General features: G+C 48.9%; 7 protein-coding genes across 7 annotated transcripts; 5 read left to right on the forward strand and 2 right to left on the reverse strand.

The window, feature by feature from the left end:
• Positions 1 to 4,244: 4,244 nt before the first annotated feature.
• On the reverse strand, positions 4,245 to 4,820 carry BJ212DRAFT_1281922 (thioesterase; the record flags this gene model as incomplete). Its single annotated transcript, XM_041331656.1, has 3 exons — positions 4,245 to 4,493; positions 4,554 to 4,698; positions 4,756 to 4,820. 3 exons carry the CDS (start codon positions 4,818 to 4,820, stop codon positions 4,245 to 4,247), a joined length of 459 nt encoding a protein of 152 aa, XP_041188077.1.
• A 694-nt stretch (positions 4,821 to 5,514) lies between these two features.
• BJ212DRAFT_1437088 (SNF2 family N-terminal domain-containing protein) lies at positions 5,515 to 8,343 on the forward strand. Its single transcript, XM_041337737.1, has 13 exons — positions 5,515 to 5,831; positions 5,886 to 5,975; positions 6,025 to 6,128; positions 6,175 to 6,414; positions 6,465 to 6,572; positions 6,625 to 6,752; positions 6,813 to 7,053; positions 7,107 to 7,272; positions 7,325 to 7,587; positions 7,649 to 7,753; positions 7,807 to 7,871; positions 7,921 to 8,019; positions 8,075 to 8,343. The coding sequence occupies exons 1-13, from the start codon at positions 5,587 to 5,589 to the stop codon at positions 8,204 to 8,206; spliced, it is 1,986 nt and encodes a 661-aa protein (XP_041188078.1). The 5' UTR covers positions 5,515 to 5,586; the 3' UTR covers positions 8,207 to 8,343.
• Positions 8,344 to 8,689: 346 nt separating this feature from the next.
• BJ212DRAFT_1485594 (uncharacterized protein) lies at positions 8,690 to 9,470 on the forward strand (the record flags this gene model as incomplete). The annotated part of the gene is made up of 3 exons (XM_041341001.1): positions 8,690 to 8,728; positions 8,805 to 8,941; positions 9,002 to 9,470. 3 exons carry the CDS (start codon positions 8,690 to 8,692, stop codon positions 9,468 to 9,470), a joined length of 645 nt encoding a protein of 214 aa, XP_041188079.1.
• Positions 9,471 to 10,807: 1,337 nt separating this feature from the next.
• Positions 10,808 to 13,030, forward strand: BJ212DRAFT_1590411 (serine palmitoyltransferase 2; the record flags this gene model as incomplete). The annotated part of the gene is made up of 4 exons (XM_041342486.1): positions 10,808 to 11,401; positions 11,471 to 12,154; positions 12,208 to 12,241; positions 12,276 to 13,030. The coding sequence occupies exons 1-4, from the start codon at positions 10,883 to 10,885 to the stop codon at positions 13,028 to 13,030; spliced, it is 1,992 nt and encodes a 663-aa protein (XP_041188080.1). The 5' UTR covers positions 10,808 to 10,882.
• Positions 13,031 to 13,560: 530 nt separating this feature from the next.
• Positions 13,561 to 15,519, forward strand: BJ212DRAFT_1449305 (uncharacterized protein; the record flags this gene model as incomplete). The annotated part of the gene is made up of 10 exons (XM_041338673.1): positions 13,561 to 13,610; positions 13,711 to 13,930; positions 13,989 to 14,273; positions 14,326 to 14,571; positions 14,618 to 14,678; positions 14,741 to 14,870; positions 14,971 to 15,148; positions 15,201 to 15,328; positions 15,378 to 15,420; positions 15,472 to 15,519. The coding sequence occupies 10 exons, from the start codon at positions 13,561 to 13,563 to the stop codon at positions 15,517 to 15,519; spliced, it is 1,389 nt and encodes a 462-aa protein (XP_041188081.1).
• Positions 15,520 to 16,315: 796 nt separating this feature from the next.
• On the forward strand, positions 16,316 to 18,967 carry BJ212DRAFT_1281897 (GMC oxidoreductase-domain-containing protein; the record flags this gene model as incomplete). Its single annotated transcript, XM_041331652.1, has 15 exons — positions 16,316 to 16,361; positions 16,432 to 16,683; positions 16,735 to 16,826; positions 16,880 to 17,057; positions 17,173 to 17,308; positions 17,370 to 17,596; positions 17,644 to 17,733; positions 17,784 to 17,832; positions 17,881 to 18,018; positions 18,071 to 18,134; positions 18,184 to 18,272; positions 18,325 to 18,548; positions 18,597 to 18,616; positions 18,676 to 18,798; positions 18,848 to 18,967. The coding sequence occupies 15 exons, from the start codon at positions 16,316 to 16,318 to the stop codon at positions 18,965 to 18,967; spliced, it is 1,848 nt and encodes a 615-aa protein (XP_041188082.1).
• Positions 18,968 to 19,443: 476 nt separating this feature from the next.
• Positions 19,444 to 23,318, reverse strand: BJ212DRAFT_748179 (CHAT domain-containing protein). Its single transcript, XM_041343975.1, has 5 exons — positions 23,116 to 23,318; positions 22,908 to 23,058; positions 22,710 to 22,849; positions 22,565 to 22,662; positions 19,444 to 22,508 (listed from the first exon to the last, which is right to left on the reverse strand). The coding sequence occupies exons 1-5, from the start codon at positions 23,153 to 23,155 to the stop codon at positions 19,548 to 19,550; spliced, it is 3,390 nt and encodes a 1,129-aa protein (XP_041188083.1). The 5' UTR covers positions 23,156 to 23,318; the 3' UTR covers positions 19,444 to 19,547.
• Positions 23,319 to 24,616: the final 1,298 nt, after the last annotated feature.

Here is a 24,616-nt window from a genome sequence, read left to right on the forward strand (position 1 = left end):
GATGCAGTGTGCACTGTAACACTTGGGAGTTGTAATGTCAACGTTGAAACGTTGATTGGGCATGTCAGCTTCATCTTCCATTCTAGTTCTAGGCGAGAAGACCGAGGAACGTTCCGTACATGCGACTGGTCGGATAAGCTGCACAGTCACGATATGCTGCATGACTGTGAAAGTTATTGCAGCACTGATAAGTACTCTTAGATGTACGTACGAGACGGGACGGTGAACTGCAGCGTAATAAGATATAACCGACCACATTCCGAGAAGGCTTTTTGATCTCGTTACTAATGAGCTCTGCGGATGAACTGTTACTGAACACCTTACGATACCACTGATATGGAGGCACAGGAAGTTTCTTTTACATAAATGCAAGAATGGCGTAACAGCATCTTGGCAAATTGGATGTCTAACGCCGAGAGCGTTACGAGAAATCAATTCAGAGGTCGTAATGCAGCTCAGCCTCGCACTGGTACTGGCAGCCTAGGGCCTAGGCTCTGGAAAATGAGACTCCAACCCCTACCGCAAGAGGATGGTAGAATCAGTACGGACAGTTTTCCCCGATAGATATCGACATGTAGTGATGGGCTTAGAAGACAAGATTATTCGTCTGTGGGACTTTGAAGATATCGAGTGTCGAATTTGAAACAAAATGGTAATGATGATTAGTGGCAGTGTTATCCTAGTACTCACTGTACAGTGATGTCGATGGAGAGCTCCAATCGTCTGGGACGAATACACTGGCAAACTCTCACACAACGCATTACTAGTACTGACACTCACTCATGGGAGATCGACTCGATGAACCTTTCATCAGATGCGGCTTAATCCTAGCCACTAGGTCAACAGACTAAATGGCGAAGCTGAGTATCGAGTCATGGAGCACATAAATGTGGCAAGTGCAAGGACGTCTAATCAATTGTGGAGTAACAGTCAACTAAGACTGGTACTCGCCGTCACGATCTGGCGAACTTCTTGCCATGCAACAAGAAATGATTTGCAAGTGTTAAATCCAAGTACAAAGGAAAGCGTCGCACACGAAGTTCGAGGCAGTCCTGAGTCGTGCCACCTGCTATTGGTCGAGCGGGTCGTTGCCGTGCACTCCTCTGCAGGTGGATTTAGAGAAGCCATCGAGGCGTACCAGTGATATGAGTGATGAGATTATGAACTCCGTTGGTGTACTGGTAAGTGCCAGTTGAAGATTGTTCTGGTTACAATTCTCACTCGCATTTCACTCAACTTTTAAGCAACAAAACATTGCATGTTGCCAATGGGAATGTTAACCTTGCTTGCGAGTGCAGATACTTTGTCTCGCTGCTGGCGACAAGGCTGATGAGCTATACTTAGCGACGATCAACCTAGATTCGCCGGTAGTGTTGTGAGTCCCATCTTCGTTTGTATCATGATCCGTGACCGTAGTTTCGTCCTCCATTGTTGCAGGCACTAGTGACTAATCCCTTGTCCACACGCTGCAGTTCCGCAAAGTCAAATGCTCTCATATCTAAATTTCCTTCCCGGACACATCCCAGTCGAGTGCCCTTCCTATCTATGGAAACAAGGTGGGGCGTTTTTCATTTGAGCACCAATCACCTTCCAAATAGCACTTTTTGCTTCCAAAGGAGAGACATACTGCTGGCGCAGCTCTGAAGACACAATCAATCATATTGACGCATGTGTGGTCGAAGACCTACCTCGTACTCGAATGCCGGGAGCATTTTCGGAAAGCATTACTCGGTAGCATCGTCGTAGCGTTGTGCACCATGCAGTGCTGCATGCTTCTGCTGATCGTCATATTCAAGGAAGGCGAAGGGTTGATTGAGTTCGATTACCTAGGGATTGCTAGAATGACAAAAACAATAGCGATCGCACTCTCTGCGCATCAAGAAGTGCACCTCCCGTAACATTTTTTCCAAGTTGGCCAAGTTGGCCTTACTGCGGTTTCCAATTAATCATGACGTTGGTTACCGAGTCCTAGTACTTGTTGTGGGCAGAACCCCAGGCAGAACCATGGGAGCAGTTCCGAACTTCCGGGCATCAATCATAGAGGTTGCCAAGCAGCTCAAGAGTCGAGATCAACTTCGCGTTTATTCTGTATCCTCCGCTTGCAGCAGTCTGCAGTGACAATCTCGAAGGTTCTTAATTAATCTCACTTGATGACATTGATGCTCAGTTTTGAACCACTGACATACTGGACAAGATCGTATACAACTTGAATCCAGTTGATGACATCGTGAAGTTGCAGTCACACCGCAAAATTGCCCGTGACGCTGCGTGTCGATGGGCGTAGAGAGACACATACTACATCGACAAGAATAACAACGTCAAGCTTCAAGATTCTATGTTTGTGTGGTATCGCCACTCAGCGCTTACGATCATCTACCTGTCCGATGTTCGGCCAAGTCTTGCCCGCTGGCAAAGAGTGTTTGAAATACACGAAGATGAATGACTTAAGGATTCCTGGCTCTCAAAATCATTCTCAAGGTTGGTCCCTTATGTTGACGACTGCTCTCCCAATCACAAGCAGTCCGTTGCGATTCGACGGACCTAGATGCGCGGGCCCCTTTCGCCTTCCGTCCAGGAACGATAGGTGCCTGAGAGGAACTCTAAGGTGTGTCGATACGCGTCACCACATTGCAAGAAAGTATCGCACACTCGCAGTTCGGCATCTTCGGCGTCCTCCTACCAGCAATTTATGGCGAAAAGAAGCAAACCGCTCTCAGGCGGCCGTTGTAGGAGATCGTCGCTCAATCAGGTGACATTATTGCAGTCTGCCCTGAACTGGGTCGGCAAATCATCCGACTTCAATAGCTGCCTGCCAGCCGACACCACTTCACATGAAACTCTATCATTCACGCCACATCATTGTCAGCTGAAGAGACGCAGGAACCGGTCTGCTTGCTGCGGCGTGTCGGGGCTGTAAAGTTGGCATTATGCCATATGCTCGAGTCCCTGAGCACTGGTTGTTTTGCGCATCGCCGGCTCCATCTGCCTTGCCTTGCATTTCCTGTCACTGGCCCATCAGTAAACTGGTGAGTCACTAATATTCCCATAATTTTGTAAGCCGAAGTGCTCATTGGGCTTACAAAATACCACAATATCTACTAATATCTGCGGCTCACCAGTTTACTGATGGGGTACCTGGTCTAGGCGCCAAGAGATATGTTTTTAATCCAATTTATTGTCTGCTTGGGGAAACGCCCAATGTAGACAGTACATGCGATATACTACTGCGTACTAAGATCGTAAATAACATTGGTATAATTATGAACCATTGGCTCGCGCCCCGTACGTGGGTTTGGGGCGAAGAGATGTGTTTCACTCAAGAAGTCAAGGCAAATGGGCTTCATGACCTGGTTATCGCCACAGAAGACAAGCTGATTAAGTTATTCGCAATATGATAGCTAGACTCCATCAGATGATCAGGACCTAGTTGAGATATTATAATTACATGTGTCAAGATGATTTCCGTTGCGCACCTAGTCTAATTCTGGTCAATATGTTCTATTCATCCTAGACCGAGTATGTACGATTGTAGTTTGAATTTTCTTCATACATAATGTTGAAGGCAAGTGAGGTCACGTAGTTCACGCTGAAAACCAATCTACGAATCATCTTGCAGAGGGATGTGCCAGTGAGCACTGGCTGGTACTGCCTAGTTTGCAAAGACGTTGAGAACGGCCCTGTCAAGTGTGTGGACGAGAGCTCAAACCTTCTAAACTGCACACGCGTTGAGACGAAGCTCGTGTTTCGGGATAGACCTTGATTTTAAATTTGATACCTTGTCAGCGTGTCGAAATTACTCGACTGAGTTGCGGCGTTTACTGATATGGCACGATAACGCAGAACAGGGACAGAGGAACTGCATATATATAGTTAATAGCGTTCGCTAAAAGATAAAATAACGCCTAGCCAGATATCGGCAGGCCTTCCGAATCATGGGACATAGCGCTACAGCGATATATCAGCATCGGTCATGGAGGGCACGAGCACCAGAGATATGGTGGTAGTATTAATATCAATAGAATCAGTGTTATGAAAGTACACAGAGGTAGACGACTTACGTTTGACTTACGTACATGACTCCTATAATACGTTGTGAACTCCTTATGTGCACTTGAACGGGCTGCAGAGGTCAGACTAGTCGTCATACTAGAAAATCAGCGAATCAGGTAAGTGTGCTTGTCAAAGCACCTTTTCGTTCATTTGTAAATTTTGAGAATTCTATGATGATTTGATGGAAGTGCACTTCAAAGCTTAGATTCCAAGCTCTCATTGGCCGATAACAGGCTTGAAAGACCTTCCCGAAGGGGCTCATTCATGGGGATGCTCTTCCTGGATCCCCGTTCCACAAAGACATGGGTATAACCTCCAACAGCTGCGGGTACATCCTTTCCCTCCTCAAACACCGCAACCTCATATGTCACGGAACTTGAACCGAGCTTCACTACTTGAAGTCCGAGGTCCAGAACCTGAGGAAATGACAGGGGAGAGAAAAACTATGGTCGAAGTTGTAGTCACCTGGTCGGAGCGGAGAGCCGCTTGGCATTAGTACTCACCTGGCAATGGGACGAGACCACCAGCCCGATTTGACCAGAGTCGGAGGTGAGTCCACATCGTTGGATGAGAAAAGTGTTCACTACAGAATCAAAGAGGTGGTAGTAGACGGAATTGTTGACGTGTGAGTATTGGTCGTTGTCGGTCCTTGAGATGGGTTAAGTTTCATGGATATATGAAATCATTCAGAGGAGTGGACTGCACCAGCGAGTTCGGTAGGAGAGGAAGAAAAGATAATCGGAACGCGTGCGTGCACGATGCGAGCTCATGGTGCACGAAAACGATCCGACTCCACCGGTTCAAAAGGCGGTTATTGTGGTCAAAATATAATCATGTACAAACAAACTTGTGGACGTATGTAAATGACCACGTGACGTTCAATTAGGTGCGACGCGTTGTTGTCTTCTTCAACCGCGATCATCAAAACACCTTCAGCTAACACATACCCCGATCACCCATAACAATGGAACGCCTGTATGTGCCGTGTCTATGATTCTGAATAACATTTGAGCAACTTTCCAGTCGCAAACAGATGGCATTTGACCCTAATTTATACCCAGAGTTCAAGAAACCAATCAATGGAAAGACTTCAGAAACGCCAAGCGTAATCGTATGTCCTCATGTTTAACTTCAGCTCTAACTCACCACAATATTGCGTAGTCTATCTCAAGTTCCTCAAGCTCTTCGACATCTTCTGCAGCCTCAACGGTGGCACCGGCAGCTCGACACAGAGGCCGAACAACGATCGTAATCTCTTCTGACGAAGAAAACGAGGACATGTACGTACTGGCTTTTCTCGACTGTCCTTTGTGGCGTGTGGCTCACATTTTTTTACTGTTAAGTAGACCTCCTAGTACCCAGTCGCAATCCTCTGCTCAACCCCCACCGGCTGCTCGTAACAACTTCGTCATGGACACCTTGAAACAAGCCCTTCCCGTTCCTCCTCTGCAGCGCACACAAGTCCCAGCACCCATTCACATTCCTTCGAACCGTGATATTCTTCCGGGGTCTTCCAGCCTTAATTCGGCGGTGGATATGTCCCATGAAGCATACGTCTATGAACCTAGGATGTCCGCCACCGAAACTGAAAAGGCGTTGCGCGCTCTCGTAGAGGATAGTATCACCCCTGATCATGACATCGAGATTGACATGGAGGAAGCCATTGTGGAGGGCTTTCAAGATGGTATCACACTTCTCCCGCATCAGGTCCTTGGTCGTACTTGGATGTGTGATAAAGAAACAGGGAAGAAGAGAGGTGGAATTCTTGCAGATGATATGGGGTAAGACTGCCAGTACTACTGCTATTCGCGTGTAGTCAAGCTTTTTTTGTGCAGTCTTGGCAAGACTATTCAGACCCTGACGCGAATCGTTGATGGTCGTGCCAAAAAATCAGACAAAGCAGACGGTTGGGCTGCCACGACTTTGTAGGTCCAATTATCTTTGATGTTTGTTTGTTAAATTCATGATTTCTAGGGTTGTTTGTCCAGTTGCACTCGTCTCTCAATGGGCCTCCGAGATCGCGAAGATGGCTGTGGGATTACGTGTGATTGAGCACCATGGGCAAAGTCGTACCACAGGTGGATACCTTCTCCTCTAAATGGTGTCACACTTAATGCAGCACAGACCCCCTGAAACTCAAGGCTGCACACGTTGTAGTTACTTCGTATTCCATTGTCGCCTCTGAATACGCGACCTTTGCACCTTCCGCAAAGGACGAATCAAAGTCCAAGTCGAAATCCAAGAAGGCAGCATCCCAATCAGACTCAGACTCAGATTCTGACGAGGTCGTCACGAAGAAGAAACTCGGAAGGGCAAAGGGCAAGGATGCATTATTCCGCGTGAAATGGTTTAGGATTGTTCTTGGTGCGTCGCCACCGGGGTTGGCTCAATTATAATCTAACATATACACAAAGATGAAGCACACAACATCAAGAACAGGAACACGAAAGCGGCTATTGCATGCTGCGAACTGGACGGGAAGTTTCGTTGGTGTCTTACAGGCACACCCTATGTGCGTTCAAGTCCGTGTCATGTGAAAGCAGTCCTACAACTTTCTTTTCAGGCAAAATACAGTGGATGAACTGTTCTCTCTCCTCAAATTTCTCCGTGTTCGTCCGCTTAACGACTGGCAAAACTTCAACGAACAGATCGCACAGCCTATTAAGGCTGGGCGGCCAGTACGTGCCCTTAAGCGACTTCATGTGCGTCATTTTGCGCATGTGTAGTTATTCACTTGCCCTACAACTTGACATCATATGCAGGTCGTTCTCCAATCTATCATGCTCCGACGTACCAAAGATCTCGTCCTTAACGGAAAACCTATCATCTCCCTTCCGCCACGGCATTTGTCTGTTATTCAATGCAAATTCGATTCAGACGAGCAAGCATTCTACAATACGCTCTCGCAACGCATGACAAATGAACTTGATAAACTTGTTCAGGCCAACGAAGCGTCCAAGAATTATACTCACGTGTTGCTTATGCTTTTGAGGCTAAGGCAGGGTGAGTTGGCTCGTGTACCGACTTTGCATCACATGCTAATCCAAATCCACTAGCTTGTAACCACCCGTCCCTCGTGTACAAGGACTACCGCATCGACTCTGAGGCTGCTGAGCCTCGCCCCACTAAGAACGATGATGATGAAGATGCCGACGAGCTTGCGACGCTTTTAGGACAGATGGGTGTCTCGAACGGCAAGAAATGCCAATTATGTCAGACAGAGTATGTTGCCTTCGCTGAGATACAGTATGAATTTGAACTCATCTTTGCGCAGTCTTACTTCCTCCGACTCAGATCACTGCCTCGACTGTACCGAAATCGCTGCCAAGGCCCGACGCAAGTCTGTGGCCGCACCAACCGCTCGTGATCACAACTTACCTCCGGATTCGGCAAAGATTCGCAAGTTGCTGGAAATTCTTCGTGACATTGATGAACGAAGCGAGAGTGCTGAAAAAACGATTGTTTTTTCTCAGTTCACCAGCATGTTGGATCTGATCGAACCGTTCTTGACTGCGGAGGGGATCAAGTTTGCTCGATGTATGTCCTTTTGGCTTCTCGTCTCTTGAGGTTTCTGACTTGGTACGATGGCACGATATAGATGATGGAAGTATGACCAAGGATAAACGTGAGGCATCATTAGAGAAAATCCGTAACAGCAAGAGCACGCGCTGTATCCTAATTTCATTCAAGGCCGGGAGTACTGGTGCGTCCTCTCAAACTCACAGTGATGACGAGTCCCTAACCTTTGCGCTCTAGGGTTAAACTTGACCTGCTGCAACAATGTGGTCCTCGTTGACATGTGGTGGAACCCTGCCCTTGAAGTCCGTCCTAGGCTCACTTTTTTGAATTCAAAATTAACTGCAGGGATAGGACCAAGCATTTGATCGCGCTCATCGCTTCGGGCAAAAACGCGACGTTAATATCTTCAAGCTCACTATTCCCGAGACTGTAGAAGAGCGGATCCTTGAGGTAAGCCATGTGGTATTTACGGTTAAAGCTGAAATTGAGCGATGATACTATATAGCTTCAAGAGAAGAAACGCGAGCTTACGAAAGCCGCGTTGAGTGGAGAGAAGATGAAGAATATGAAACTCGGCATGGATGACCTGTTGGCGTTGTTCAGACCTGGGGCGCACCACGACGACGATGAGGAATGATTGGATGTTCGTACGTGCCGGACACGTTGAGGTCTTGGTTTTGATTGTATGCGTCTATGCTGTTCTCGCTGTTGTCTTGATCTACATATCATTTCGTACTTGCATGCAATGTTATTCTATGCTGTTGAGCGCTGAGCAATGTCGACTGACACAGCACGAGTTCCGTCGAAATGTTTGATTTTCCTTATCTGGTTCAAGTGGTTGATAAGTCTCGTAAGGTCTTGTATCAGGACTCAGATAAGATTAGAGCTCGAGCTATTCGAGTTGACGGTCTGCTTTGCGATTATGCGTGCTCGTTATTCAATTGTCTGGATCTAACGTCCCTCTTGCACTCGTTCACATACTTAGGAGTAAGTAGGTCACGTGCTCGGCACAACGTTATCGACTTTGATTGTCAAATATTAGCGGAGCTTGCAGAGCCACTGACAATCATAGACGCTTCGCGATAGAGTTGAATCCCTGAATCCTAGAGCCTAGACGAACATGATCGATACCAGCTCTCAAGGATCCACATCTGCAGACGTTTGGGACCAGCCTAGTGCAAGTAATGATATTTGATACCGGGTGACCATGAGACCTGACGGAGCTTCTCCTCCAGGATTACGCTGGCCTGAGCCCGTATCCACTGGCAGGTGCTGCAACTAAATCACAGCGGAAGCCCCAACAAGTCGTCCCAGACGACTGGGACAACGATGAAGATGAGGAAGAAGATAACGCCAAAGTCTGGGAAGACGCGTGAGTCTATCGTTCTCCTTCAGCTGTCAGCTCAAGCGTTAACTCCTCTGCACGTTGCAGAAACAACAAAGCGCCCATGCCAGAACTGGTCATCTCACCCTCAAGCACCGGGACATGCGTCGTCCCCCCTCCCCCAGCTGCCTTCCAACCGACGATGCGTATCCTGAAACGGCCCTCTCCCTCCCAATCAGCCTCGAATTCCACCACCTCACTCTCTTCACAGACGCGGAACACTCTTGCTGAGCGTGAGGCTCAGTATCAAGAAGCTCGTAATCGAATATTTGGAACGACGGGCGAGCGTGGCAGCGATGACATCCCAAGCCGACGCGGGGTGAGGAACGGTAGTGGCAAGGGAGCAGATGCTGGGTCTACGGCGTCTGCGGTGCTGCGTACTCCTACAGGACCGTCAGATGCGGACCAAGAGGTGGGTCGGACCGATGACTCTCCTCCGAAGGGATTTCGTGACAGAAGGAATGGGAGGAACCAGAACAGCACATCTTTGAGTATGCTATCACGGACTTCGAGTTGATCTTTCTTTTGTATTTCAGCTAGGTTTTTGCTGTTGATTAATCGTTGTAAAATTTTATTGTACGCGTCTAGCCCCAACTCGATGCAGCGTGCTTTAGAGCCGGAGAGCTTTTTCACGCCGACTCGCCATATGTCAACCACTGTATGTAAGTCTTTGGAGCTCGGAATTCTCTGGAGCGAAAATGATAAAATAGCGAGCGTTGATATCTTTCAGAGTCTGATGGCTCGTCTAAATGCACATCACATCTCAAAGAGTTACACCAAGACTCGGAGACAGCTGTGCGAGTGCGGCATGGAATGCACCAGAGTACGAGGCAAATTGCCCTACTGACTTCTTGAGCAGCTTGTTGTGTCGCCGTCTGGACCTGAGGCTGAGACTGTAAGGGATTGAGTGTGGCTGCCTGCAGGTTCCAACTGCACGGAGGGCGAGGCGCTACGCAGACCTTCTGAAGATTCAGTTATGTGTATAGCAGAGCGAGGGACACCTAACACAGTGCCTACCTGTATCTTCCAGCAGCAACTGTTACAGGCTAGCCTACGGACCAGTGTGCTACGCGAAAAGACTACGCTTCGGGCATTGTTTGCAGCGCGATGGACTCGCTTGCTGTCGGGCGATGACGAGAAGGGATGAGGACATTCCGAAGGCATCAAGCCGAGGAAGGGCGGGGACGCTAGCATCAACAAAAGGGACCAGATGGTGCCGAGGGATGAGGTTACGAATGCTTATCATCAATATTGGCCTTTGCATGAAAACACGAGGCATACCTGAAGAAAGGGGCTATAGCCATCGCTTCCCCGAGTACTCAAAAGAATTTGTAACGTTGACCTGTATACTTCTGTGAGCACAAATGCAGGAGTAGACTTCAAGGCAAGACGGTGGCGGCGATCGGGAACAAGTTTCCTGCCGTATAACTTATCGCCTTGAAAATCTTACTCTAGTCTCCCGATTAGCCAGACCTTTATAGATGAAAGACGATAGTCATTCCTGAGTATCCTCCATCAAGATGAAATCGACGCGTGGTAGTATACCACGCGCATCGAGTCTCTGCCGCAGTTGAATTCGGAAAGCTGGCTCGTCGATGGTGTAATGGCTAAATGTCCAGTTGGAGGGTTTGTCCTGTAGTGATAACTACGGCCGACGTGATTCGTCACATCATCAATCAGAGCAGATGCCGAATTTAAAATGTTCCCAACAGTGAGCACTAGATATTAGGGTGAAATGGCCGGTTTTTTACACAGAATGTCTTACTGAAGACCGGACGATCAGCTAAACTCAGGGGCGGGGGGCGTGTATATTTCTGACATAAGCAAAGTTTTTATAACATCCCTTTTGAAGTCGTTCAATATAAGTGTTATCCCGTTCCTCATCATACTACTTGTCTTGTGGTTTATTTGTCGAACAGGACAAGAAAAATGCCTTCACCGATGGCGTTGAATCCGCCATCACGTTCTCCATCCATCTTCAAAAAGAAAAAATCACTTAGCCAGTTGTCGTCAATGGCGACCGCAGCGTCCTACCTTTCTGCTGTTCACCAAGCAGATACGCGCGCTCGCAGTCATGACAATTCTTCTGTTTCATCAACCCCTGCACTTTCACTATCATCTTCTATCACAGCATCATCTGAGGACACCGTTCTCAACGAGGACGACGAGAACAATTGTCTCGCGTACCCCTTTACACCCCCAACCTCTGAACAGGTCTTTACCACCGTTCACACGGAGTTTGGTCACTGTGCAAACGAGGCATATCGTTGCGTCTCACAGCATGACTACACCAAACCTGTGCAAGAGCACACCATCGAGGAGCCTCCATATTATATCCTCCTCACGACCTATATTAGTTACCTTATTCTCCTCTGTTTTGGTCATATGCGTGACTTTTTCGGAAAGCGTTTTACCAAGTCTTATTTCACCCACCTTATGCCCCATGATGTACGTGTGCATTCTTCTTTCTTCCTCAACCTTGCTCCTATGTTCCCATCTAATCCACTTTGTACCCAGGGTTACGCGCCATTGAACTCGGATTTTGATTCGTTCTACACCCGTCGGCTTAAGCGTCGCATGGATGACTGCTTTTCCCAGCCTGTCACCGGTGTTGCAGGACGCACTATTGTTATCCTCGACCGGTATTCCACGGATAACAATCACACTCAGATATTCACTGGTAGCAAGTCCCGCGCGCTGAACATTTCTTCGTATAACTACCTCGGCTTTGCCCAGGCCCGTGGTGGCTGTGCAGACGCAGTTGAGGAAAGCATCCGTCGATATGGCGTCTCCACTTGTGGCACGCGTCTTGAGAGTGGGAGCAGTGAGCTCCATGTGTCTGCTGAAGCCCTTGTTGCGCGTTTTGTCGGCATGGAAGATGCATTGATCAGCTCTATGGGATTCGCCACCAACTCTACTTTTATCCCTGCACTCGTGGGAAAGGGATCTCTTGTCATTTCCGACGAATTCAACCATGCTAGTATCCGCGTTGGTGTACGCCATAGTCATGCTCAGGTCCGGATGTTCAAACATAATGATATGTCAAGCCTCGAGTCCCTGCTGCGCGAGGTGATTAGCCAGGGTCAGCCCAAGACGCATCGTCCGTGGAAGAAGATTTTAGTCATCGTGGAAGGTTTGTACTCCATGGAGGGCACTCTCGTGAACCTGCCTAAAATTGTTGAACTGAAGCAGAAGTACAAGGTCTGTACTGCAGTTGACGTGTTGTATTATGATGTTGATATTTTTTATTCAAGTTCTTCCTCTTTGTCGATGAGGCACATTCAATCGGTGCGCTAGGGTCCCCGTGGACGTGGTGTCACAGATTACTTTAACATCCCTCCTCGTTCTATTGATGTCTTGATGGGCACTTTCACCAAGTCCTTTGGTGCTGCTGGCGGATACATCGCAGGGCCTAAAATCCTTATTGATGCTCTCCGGTTGCGTGGTCACTCCGGAACGTATGCAGAAGCCATGGCGCCCCCCGTTCTCATCCAGGTCGTCTCGTCGATGGTCAGCATTATGGGCGTCGCTCCATCATCACAGTCGACCAAGTCCGCACTCACGCTCAGCCCTGCTAGTTCCATCGTCACGCTGAGGGACAGTGCAGAGGAGCTCCCAGGAATGGCACTTCCAAGCATGCTGCCAACATGGATGACCCTCCATCCGGCTCTCGCGGACGGTTCTGAAGCTCGTATGCGTATCCGCCGTCTTGCCTTCAACTCGCGGTATCTCCATCAGGGTCTCAAGAAACTCGGTTTTATCACCTACGGACATCCCTTCAGCCCGATTGTTCCCCTTCTCATATTCAATCCGGGCAAGATGAGCATGTTCTCGCGCATGATGCGTTCGCGGAGCACGCCGATTGTTGTCGTTGTCGTCGCGTACCCTGCCACTCCTCTTGTCACCAGTAGGGTACGGTTCTGTGTCAGCGCAGCGCACACAAAGGAGGATATCGATATGGTGCTACGGGCATGCGATGAGGTGGGCGGCATCCTGGACCTGAAGCATGGACTAGGCGAACGGTGGGGGATCGACGAGGTCTGCAAGCGCGCAGTGGAGCTTGTACACTCTGTGTGAATGCTTGCATGACTGTCTCCCTTTCTGTTCCCCTCTTCATGTAGTTATTGACGACGACTCGATTTCGTACTGCGACGAAGCAATACAAGGTGATATCTATACAGGTCAGATGACTGAAAGCTAGGAGAAAAATAACATACATACGTTAACGAGGATTTTGGATTTTTTTTTCTAGTACATACACTACCACACGACGGCGATGTCCTTACTTGCGTCTTAGGCTGCTTCTGTTCAAAACATTTTATCCACCTTTTTCCTGCAGATAATTATTGGTTTCGCATTTTATTTGCTGATGATGGACATATCGAGAGGAACGAGAAGGGAGTGGTGTGCGATGCTGGTAACGTCAATGTAATAAATAGACGACTAACTTGGGGTGTGGGTGATTGATCAATAGTTCGAATTCGTAGATCCGGGCCGCAGCCCAGAGCGACATAAGTAGGATCCTTGGCGTGCACACTTCATCTTATCGGACCAGTAACCCAGCTAGATCGTAGCACACACAGTACCTCTCCTCATCAGCAACAACAATGCCAGCTCCAGCAAGCTTTAGTAACTACATCGACACGCACGCAGATACGTTATCAAGCGTCTAGGCGATGCCGTTGCTATTCAAAGGTAGGTTCCGCAGCCGCGTCCAATCAACCTTGCAATTTAATTCAAGACTCCTGTGCATACAGTATCAGCAGCGATGCTCGTCGGCGCCAGGACGTCATTATGATGGGAAACTGGTTGAACGGCCAGTTGAACGAGCTTGGTGTCGAGACCAAACTCATGGATCTCGGCACGCACGAGATGCAGGGGCAGACGCTGCAGCTCCCCCCGGCCATCATCGGACGCCTGGGGAGCGATCCTGCGAAGAAGACAGTGCTGATATATGGACATTACGACGTGCAGCCTGTGAGTCCTTTGTAGCGGTGTGTGTGTTAAGACCATGGTACTGAACTGCAGAAACCAGGCGCTGAAGACGGACGGCTGGAAGACGGACCCGTTCACGCTTGTGGTGGATGAAGACTCGGGTCGCTTGATCGGTCGTGGCTCGACAGATGATAAGGGCCCTATTTTGGGCTGGTTGAATGTCATAGAGGCACATAAGAACTTGGGGATTGCGATGCCTGTGAATGTGCGATTTTGCTTTGAGGGTATGGAGGAGAATGGGAGTGAGGGGCTGGATGAGTGTATCCAGGAGGAGGTGAAGAAGGGGAAGGACGGGTGGTTTGACGGGGTTGATTGCGTGTGCATCGTGCGTAATCTTTGCCTGCCAGTGTAGAGATATGTGCTGATGCACGAGACAGAGCGACAACTACTGGCTGAACACCCGAACGCCTGCATTGACGTATGGGCTGCGTGGTATTGCGTATTTCAGCATCAATGTTACTGGGCCTGGTCAAGATCTCCATTCAGGGTTATTTGGGAGGACGGTGCACGAGCCCATGACAGATTTGATCAAGCTCATGAGCAAGCTTGTGGATCATAATGGCGATATTCTGATACCTGGCATCGACGACATGGTCCCACCCCACGATGAGGAGGAATTGCGCGTGCTCAGACTTTTCATTGGGATCTAGACTTATTCTATATAGGAAGCTTTACCAGAAGATGGACTATACGACGGAAGATATTGAGGAGGCTGCTGGTGGAAAGGAAAGTGGACATTCTTTTTGTGATTGCTCGCATCTGACTGGATCGTAAAGGTGGCACTGTCATCAGAAAAGACTGTCGTGCTAATGGGCCGGATGCGTCAGCCATCCCTGTCCCTCCACGGCATTCAGGGGGCATTCTCAGAGGTCGGTGCTAAAACTGTCATCCCTGCCAAAATTGGCGGGAAGTTCAGTATTCGGTGACTCCGTTTCCAACTTTATTTAACTCTACACGCTGATGGTGGCTCTTCGCTTCGCTTCATTATATGTGGTATGTCATCGTTTTATCGATCTTACTAGCCTTGTTCCCCCGCAAACTCCGGAGAAGATCGTACCCCTTGTCAATGCATACCTTGAAGCCGAGTTTGCAAAGTTCAACAGCAAGAACAAGATGGAGGTAGAGTATCTACACGGCGGTAAACCTTGGGTTGCAGACGTCAGGCACTGGAACTTTGAAGCTGCAAAGAAGGCTATCGAGGTGCGTCTGAAACACTGGTTCTCTTCCACGTCATAATCTTCAAATCGTTCAGGCTGTGTATAAGAAAACACCAGACTACACGCGCGAGGGAGGCTCGATCCCCGTGACGCTGACATTTGCGGAGAGCCTGGGCGTAAACGTATTATTGCTGCCTATGGGCAGAGCAGATGACGGAGCTCAGTACGTAAATCTTTCATGGCCCCTATTTGCTCGTTGACATATTCCCCAGCTCGACCAACGAGAAGCTGGACCGATCGAATTTCATTGAAGGGGTGAGTGGGTTGGTCACGAGGACGTCGATGATATTGACGGTCCGATTACAGACGAAGGTCCTGGGTACCTACTTGTACGAGGTTGGTGCTGCTGCATGACCCGAGTAACAGAAGAAGAAGCTCTACAATTGTTGTATTTGGTGAATGTACACCGCGTATGCCTACCATCCCCGTACACGGAATTACAGTAATTCTTGGACGTGTTTTCTCTGTGCTATGAATGTGTCAACCAAGTGCGCAAATTTCAAATCATATGCATTCGTTTATAGCTTCTTGGATCTGGTCGATGCCCCAGCACTCCCGGCTAGTCAGTGCCAACTAGCGTTTTCCAGGTGCCTGCTTTGAACAACGAGGCCGACGAACAGCTAAGGGAGAATCAGGAGGCGACAGGGCGATAGTTATCGCACTCACAGGCACAGATGGACGTACTGTATGCGGCACGGCGACGGCTGCAATCGGCTGTGATGTAGATGCGGGAGGAGGCGACAGAGCGACAGTTGGCTCTGGCGCGGACGGAGGTGCAGGAGAAGGTATTTGGGCAAATTGCTTAGCCAGTCGCTTGAAGATATCTCCGACGCACGATTTGCAGTCGCATGGGCGGAAAGCTACGATGGCGGTTACCACAACAGAGTTACAATCCGTCAAGCCTGCTGACAACAAGGTTTTTTTCTCTATCGGAAGTTGGAACACACTTTGACATTTACTCGTGGATGATTTCGTCGGATGTACATCTTAACTGGTCTTGGCCAAGTGGTACTACTGCAACAAAATCAAAATATGTTTCTCTTGGAACTAACGCTAGCCGCTCTGCGGCCACTGTCTTTATTGTTCGCTTTAGTGAGGGATATAAATTTAGATGCACCAGCGATTGGTTTCCTACTTGACGCACCCATCAATGGCTCATCCAGTCTTATCGGAATTCGATATCATTTTTGCTGGCGGTAAGTGATAACATCTTGTGTGTAGCCTATGGCTTACTCTCTCCACATATTGCTCTATATCACGGCGCAGGCGGTACCACAGCTTGCGTTGTTGCAGGTCGTCTGGCTGCATGGGATCCCTCGCTCAGGATCTTAATTCTCGAAGGCGGTCAACACACCCTCAATGAAGCTGCTCATGTGCAGCCCTACCAATATCCAACTCATCACGCACGGACGAGTACCACCTTGACATTCAACGTTGGAAATCCCACTCCACGTCTCAACGGTCGTGCTCCGATCGTTCCGTGCGCTCATTGCGTTGGTGGAGGCTCAAGTGTGAATTGTTCGTAGCGTTTTTGTCTCAATGGCTAGTAGGATCTGATCCTTTAGGCAGTTATGGTATATACTCGTGCGCCTGCCTCAGATTTTGATGATTGGGGAGTCGATGGTTGGGAATCTAAGAGCTTGATTCCCCTCATGAAGAAGGTCATCAATTTAATTATCCATATCTTTTTCAAGCTGAACTATTCATTGCTTAGCTGGAGACATACGAGGTGCAGCCCAATCTTCCAACCCACGGGTACGATGGACCTATCAAGGTGTCCTCTGGTGGGCGCAAAATGGGTATCAGCGAAGAGTTCATCAATGTTGGCATGACATATCACAAGAGGCCATATGCCGAAGACACCAATGATTTAGAAACATGCAACACATACAGTGTGCGCCATTTATATTCCTTCCCCGTGTGCGGTCCATGCGAAGTCCACTAACAAGATTCGTTTCAGCCATGGGAGAAGTGAGCCTGTGCTCGTAGTCTGGTATGGTAGATCAGGCTCATATATGAGAAGGTACATCGACCGGACAACTGGAAGGCGTTCCGATGCGGCCCACCACTACGTCTACAACCAAGCTCACAACCCGAATTTACAAATATGGGTCGGCAAGCGTGTGAAGCGCGTGATCTTCGAGTGAGTGTTGCACCTTAGATCACAATTGTGCTCGACTGCTGACGTCTTTCCCGAATGACAGGGACAATCGTGTCGTAGGAGTCGAGTTCACCAGCGATCCAGTGTCTTGCCCAGGCGCTGATCAGTCATCGAGCACGGTGAGAGCATCAAAGCTCGTGGTTGTCTCTGCTGGGGCTTTCGGTTCGCCAACCATTCTAGAGAGGTCTGGGATCGGTGCTGAGGCGGTCCTCAAGCGGTGCGGCATCAAGCAACTGGTGAACTTGCCTGGCGTCGGAGAAAACTATCGAGGTTCGCTTTCAACCTTTTATTTCATCATTTTGACTTAGTGTTATAAGATCATAACATCGCCTTTATTCCATACTTTGCTGCTGACGGAGCTATTACTATGGATTCCGTTTGGCATGGGAACGAACGTGTTGTACAGGGTAAGCATATTTCCGTTGTATTTTCAGTACATTTGACCGCCCAAATGTAGAAAACCTCGCGCAATGGAAACTTGACGGCAAGTCACTCATTGCCCAAAAGTTGGTACAAAACTATCGCTGCTTGCGACGTCCTGATTAGCATTTCAGCGGTAGCGATGCAAAAATCAAATGGCGTCCTGACGACGATGAGCTGAAAGCAATGGGTTCAGCCTTTCAACCGCGATGGAAAGAGTTCTTTCAGGACCGCCCGGACAAGGCTGTTGCAATATTTGGCATTTGTGAGGGGTGTGTCCACATCACATTCCTTTCGCGATGTGTGAATGCTCACAATAGCCAGATATTCCGGATCACTCTCGAGACTCGTTCCTCCTCGCAATTACTTAGTTGCCTGCTGTTGTACAGTACTACTCCCCATCTACCCCGTGAGTTTTGTTCTGAATGTCCCAATAGCTGTACCCCGTGTCTGTTGGCAGTGTTCATATCAAACTGGACGAGAACGGCAAGGAAGGAATCGACTTCACTACAGGCTACCTGGATGAGTAAGTTGGTGAAATTCACCTCTCACTGGGGTAGCTACGATAATCCGTACAGTCCATCCGATATTATACCTCTTAACTTTGGGTACAAAAAGACGCGCGAAATCTATCGACGCATGCCTTCATACAGAGGAGAAGTCCCTGCTGGCCATCCTCGTTTCCCAGAGGGAAGCGCTGCAGTCTGCGGAGAAACGACTGGGCCAGTGGACTTGAACGCGCCCGACATCATCTACACTGCAGAAGATGAAGAGGCGATCGATCGATATCATCGTGACCGCAGTATGTCGCATCCTCATCGTTGCGTTAAAATACTGAATCGAGTATCAGTGCAAACGACATGGCACTCGGTATGCCCAGCTAAAAGCTTCATACTTTCACATGAGGAATCTGATTCTTGCATGTGCAGCTTGGGACGTGCGCCATGAAGCCGAGGGCAGACCAAGGAGTCGTCGACGCTCGGTTAAACGTGTACGGCGTGACGAACCTCAAGGTTGCAGACATGTCTATCGCGCCGAAAAATGTTGGCACGGTGGGTACTCATCGGGGATCATTGACGTACAGTCTAACTGTCTCCCCAGAACACATATTCGACAGCGCTTCTAATTGGAGAGAAGGCTGCGATGATCATTGCTGATGACCTGGGTATTCCATGTAGACCAAATGGATCGTTGTGGACAAGTCCTCGAGCATGTCTGTGATAGGCGTCTTCGCAGGAGTGATCGTAACCATGTACTTTAGGTGTTGATTGTCGACACAACCATTTGTCAGAACCTGTAGGCTATTGAAATGCGCTCATTCTCATCACACAGGTAGCATATTGTCCGACAGCGTTTTTTCTGCAGCTTTTCTCGATTATTGCCCTGGCTCGCTATTTTCCTGATGCCGCTGATCATGTACAATTGGTATACCTTTGATAATGCATTCTCCAAATGATAGTACACGACATTAGTATACTTGCGGGACAAGGTTGCTGCCGGCGAAGCTCGGCCTTTATCTAGTGATAAAATCTCTGGAATCTTATAGTGGGAACCCATTCGCCCACCTTTGACAGAAGACGTTACCGCGAACATTCGAATATTCGACAATCAAACGACCAGACCGAGTACATAAGGGCGAGAGAATGCAAAAGCAAGATAAGTAACTACATAGATGACACTAGATATCAAGCAAATCCTAGTACGGCGACAACTTGAAGTACATTGTGAATTGTTCAAATGGTAGAGAATCTGACATCATCACCGTCCCAGATGAAAGCAATAGGTCATAGAAGCTAGGGAACTACAGTCCAATATGAATGTAACCAACTCTCTGCTCAAGCGGCACTTTCTTCTTCACTGCGTAAGTAGCCTTGTTGAGCGCCCAAGCCGCCTTCGTATAGTCCATGACACCCTGGTCCAAATTCTTGAACATGTTCTCATAAAAACCTTCAACAACATGTTTCGCAATAGCGTCATCGACCTCCCAAAGAGTGCCAATGACGCTCTTGAACCCCGAAAACTGCATGCCAGCTGCGAGATGAATGACCTCGTCGGGTATCTTCTCGTCGCCATAGGAGGCATGACACGCCGACAAGAATGCGAATTCGGCTTGCGGTGCATCGTTCTCCATGATGTCGAGCAGCGTGAGAGGTTTATTTCTCATGGCGAAACGTGAGTTGGAGGGATGTTCACTGTCCTGCTTGCCATGGCAAGCGAGATGCACCCAGGTGTTGGATCGCAAAGCTTCGAGTGCGCCGGTTTGTGTAGCTTTGTCGCCAGAAAGATGAGTGAACTTGACACCGGGAGGAACATGTTTATGGACAAGCTCAAGTTCGCTGTCGACAGCAGCGAGGGCCGTGCCTTGCCCTGCGCCAGGTCGATCTTGTCCGATTGCCGCGAAGGAAGGAGTAACATGTGTCGTCATCGTTCGTCGAGCTCTGATCAGAGCAGAAAGTGTTGGAATGTAAGTGCAAATGTAGAAATCCTCCAGGCATGGTTCCCGCCCAGGGCGATCTGCATTCATTCGAAATGGGTGAGCTGCGTGGAGAGGAATGGATGTGAAGGCTGCCGTTGGACACAACCAAATTCGAGAGCGACTCGGCAACTTCAGATCACGTTGTAGTACATTGACAATAGGTAACATGACCTCATCCCATATCGTCCGCAGCAATACTATCAGCGCTGTCCTTGGTTCTTTTGAGCCAATGCGAGCCGAGTCCCGTATCACGCTCGCGAAATGCTTCTTGAGCATCTCCAGATCTGTGAGAGTGAGAGACGGGAAGGGAACGTGGTGGGGCTGCCCTGAGGCTGAAACAATGATGGCATTACAGGAGTATTCGCTAGCAATGAGAATGATGACTGGACCGCGGCGCGCTGCTACTTGCAAATCTTCATACGACGGCGGGAGCAGGAACCGCGAGAAACCTTGCAAATTGCGGATTTCAGCCACTACAGCTTCCCATTGCACCGTAAGTCTCTTGTACGCCATTGCTGCACGATCAGCAACAGCCCGGTCTGTACTTCCCGTAGAATTCTGAGCATCAGATAAGCACTTGCTGAGCTCCGAGAGTTTGTCAGCTAGTGGGATATTGACGGACTTGAGGTCGTCCAGTGGAGTCTTGAGTCGAGAGGCCAATGACCATTGCTGGTCGCGACCCTGCTCCTCAAATTCAACTCCTCGTTGCAGATCATTACGACGAATAGCGCACGATGCTGCGTTTATTGGTAGGGACTGTGCGCCATCAAAGGCGGTTGCAGCATTGCGCCTTAAGATGATAGAGGATCGCGCCACGTGGTTGTCGAAAAGGTCCAAGCATGTTTGGTACGCTTCAAGGGCAGATTCATGTTCATAGACTTCTGATTGGCGAGCCCATTGGATAGCCTCCTTGATGCGTTCCGGAAATCCCTGAGTGGGGTGTTTCGAAGCCAATCTGAAGTTCCCCACTGCAAGCGACAAATCAACAGCGTTGGGTAGGATCCGATAACGAGACAAATAGGCGTCCTTCAGCCATTTGTAGCTGAAATAACGGTCCGGGTGTAGTGGTGGCAAGGCCACCAATGAATGTTGACAGAGACCGATGGCCTCCTCAATATCTTCGTTCTTCCGTGTTTGCGCGAAACGAGAGCAGAGTGCCATGCTCAAATTGAATAGATTTTTATGGCGCTCTGGATGTTCATCCTGCTTTAGCAACAGAAGCGATTTGCGGCACAGATCGATGGCCTCATCAAGGTCATCGCTGGCATGCAATTTATCATGTCTAGTTATGAGCGCGGCGGCAAGGTTGTTGAGCCTGGTGTCACGATTTGGACGCCCAGGTGGGCATGACGCCAGTGCCTTGCGAAAGAGGCCGGTAGCTCTATTTATGTCATCAATGTCACTGCATTCATTGAAACGGGCGAGGAGGGCGCGCCCCAGGCCATCCAATGACGCATCGTGATATTCGTGCCCAACAGGGCGCAGAGATAGCGCTTCTTCATATAGAGAGATGGCCTCGTCGAGGTCGTGAAAATTCCCTCGGTGATCGAAGCGGCGACAGAGGGACACGGCCAAGTTGATCAAGTAGGTAACACGGTTGGGATATCCCTCGGGGCACATAGAAACGACTTCACGACCAAATTGTATGTTTTGATCTAGATCATCAAAGCTGCCGCATTGTTGAAAGCGTGCTTTTATTGTCTTTGCAAGCTTGTCGAGGGCGCCGGGATTGTGTTGATTGCCCAGAGGACATAGCCCGAGCACGAGTCGTCGAAGGCAGATGCCTTCATCGGATGCGTCTACGGGAAGATTGTTGCATGCTCGTATCACATAATCGACACCATTTTTGCCGATCACAATGTTACGAAGATAGGTATCTTCGGAACAGAGAGGCAGTAGCTCGTAACAGAGTTGGGCAGATTTGAAGATATCGACGGTGGTGGCATGATAGCTGTAGCGCCAAATCAATGCTTCGGTAAGATAATAGAGAGAAATTGGACGATCGGGGTGGCCTCGTGGACGCAGTGCAAGGGCATCACATAATAGAGAGGTAGCAATGTAAATGCCTCGAAGATCCTTGTGGATATACCCTTGAAGGCGGGCCCACGCAAGATTGGTGAGAGCCGCTGCATGATCCGGATGATCAACCGGACACTGGTCCAGAACTAACTCGAAATAGTTCATAGCATCGTCCAGGATATGGACCCCGCCCTTGCCTCTGATGTATTCGGATAATCGTATGCGGCCCACATCTGTGTCTCGAGCAATCCTGCAGTCATCGATGGACTAGGATTTGCATTCCGTGAGCAAAAGCCAACAGCACGAAGGCTGGCGTCACTTACTTCAAACAGTCGACTGCCATCATTTGCGCAAGCAGTCACAGAAGCGACTTTCAACGTGAGACAAGGGCAGACACCTCGGATGGGCGGAAATGATAGATCTGCTACCAATGAGGAGATGCAGATAGGTGTGAAGCAGATCACTCACCGAAAGGCTCGTCATCACGGTCGAGCAGCCCTTCCCACGATATTTCAAGCTTTCCAACGAGTTCTCCACGACCTAGCATTCGGCCGAGCTCAAAAGATGCCCGAATTTCCACCGATAATCTAGGTGACACATCTGGGGATCTGCAAGCCGATAATGAGTACCAGAATCGCGTCCACAAGTGTGTGTAGAAGGCTTTACAAGGTTACGGTATCGCCCCACACTACAAAACTGTCGGATGATAGCACTCGGACAGCCGATTTCCAGCATTTCTTTGAGTTGACATTGACAGACACGTAAATGCCTGCCGGCATCCGCCCAGAGGGGACACTGATTTTTTTTCCACCAACAACTGCAGCAGAATGTGAGGATCACAAAACAAATACTGAGGCGGTATGGAGCGACCGACCTTCAAGTCTGATAGATTGGCCTTCCCAACTACTGGTCATGATGATGGGAAACGACGAAGAGGATTTGGGATGGGCTGAGTGCTCGATGGGTAGAACAATATGAGGATTATGGATGATGTTCAGGTGAGAAGAAGAGGAGGGGTTTCAGGTCGTGCTACACGTGTATACCGTCAGATAACTGTTCGGCACCAGAGACGCTGACCCAGTGACCCTCATTCTAGCGAGTGCTAACGGCAACGGCCTGTTCTAATGAAATCGGCATTAATATCATTGTCCAAGCTAGTCACGTCAGCGAAAGCAGAAGGCCGGAGGTTGTTGATAAACACTACCAGTTGGCTGGAACGAATATGCGAGTCTCAGAATGTCCTGTGACGCTCCTGGCCACTATGTTATACATAACTGGTATCGTCCCGAGTCAGAGAACTCATTTAGCACGCTATGAGGATCCATTGTATTTTGTAGAGCAAACAATGCAAACCGTTGAAGACGACATCAAGCGCACAGAAGAGCTGATCCAGTTTATATGAGTTCGACTGAACTGGTACCATGGGAGTGGATGATCACGAGAGCGAGATGGAAACAAAAGCGGCGGTTTGTGCAAGTACACTTCGAATGCCAGATAAAAAGGCCTAATACACTGCAGCAGAAAATGCAACAAGAGATGGATTACACTGAATGTGACTGGGAGAAGACAGAATGGGAAAAGAGGCCTGCAGGAATGAAGATATCTAGAGCCTCAACTTGTTTGCTGTGACGAGCTTTCAGCTGGCGGCTATCCCTGTATGACAGTACTTACCTGGACCTGCATGCTGGTAGTGACGCCGTCTCCCGAGTTTGTTCACTTGGACACGGCTGGCGGCGAGATGCGCTGAGTCGAGGGCGTGAGTCACTTTTCCGCATTATCTTGAATTCAACAGGACATGTGCGCCACTGCGACTGCTGCGGTAATTGCCGTGAAGTACAAACCTGCTTGTTGCTGACCATCATACCATGTAACCATATGCTCCTGTATGGCGCATTAACATTTATCAGAGCGTTGAAAGGCCTCGCATGATCATGATAAGCTTACTCAGTACTTGCCAGTGGTGTCTTGGACTGCAGCACTGATGGCTTGATTGTAGTGAGTTTTGTCTTCTCAATTCATCAGATTTCAGACTTCTGAATCAGCCTCTAATAGATCTGGATTCTAGTCAGGCTGATTCGGATAGGCTGTGCGAAAGAACTATGCTTGCTTCACGCATATGGTGGTGTCATATCCATTTCACTCGTGCTTAGTATCTGATGATGGGCCAATAGATGTGTTTTAGCTACTCGTGTAGCAGATACATTATCAGTTGTGAAACGCCACCACTGGAGTATGTACGTTGCGCGTGCGTGAGTCCGCCATATGATGTGAGAGATAACCACTGAAGGACACATTACTGACAGATGCCGATGCCACCACGTAGAGCACTAATACAAGTATAGCGCTAGCTCAAAGAAATCAACCGTCTTCAAAAG

This window comes from Suillus subaureus (genome assembly GCF_016647635.1).
Source record: "Suillus subaureus strain MN1 chromosome Unknown BJ212scaffold_43, whole genome shotgun sequence".
Taxonomy (NCBI): Eukaryota; Fungi; Basidiomycota; class Agaricomycetes; order Boletales; family Suillaceae; genus Suillus; species Suillus subaureus.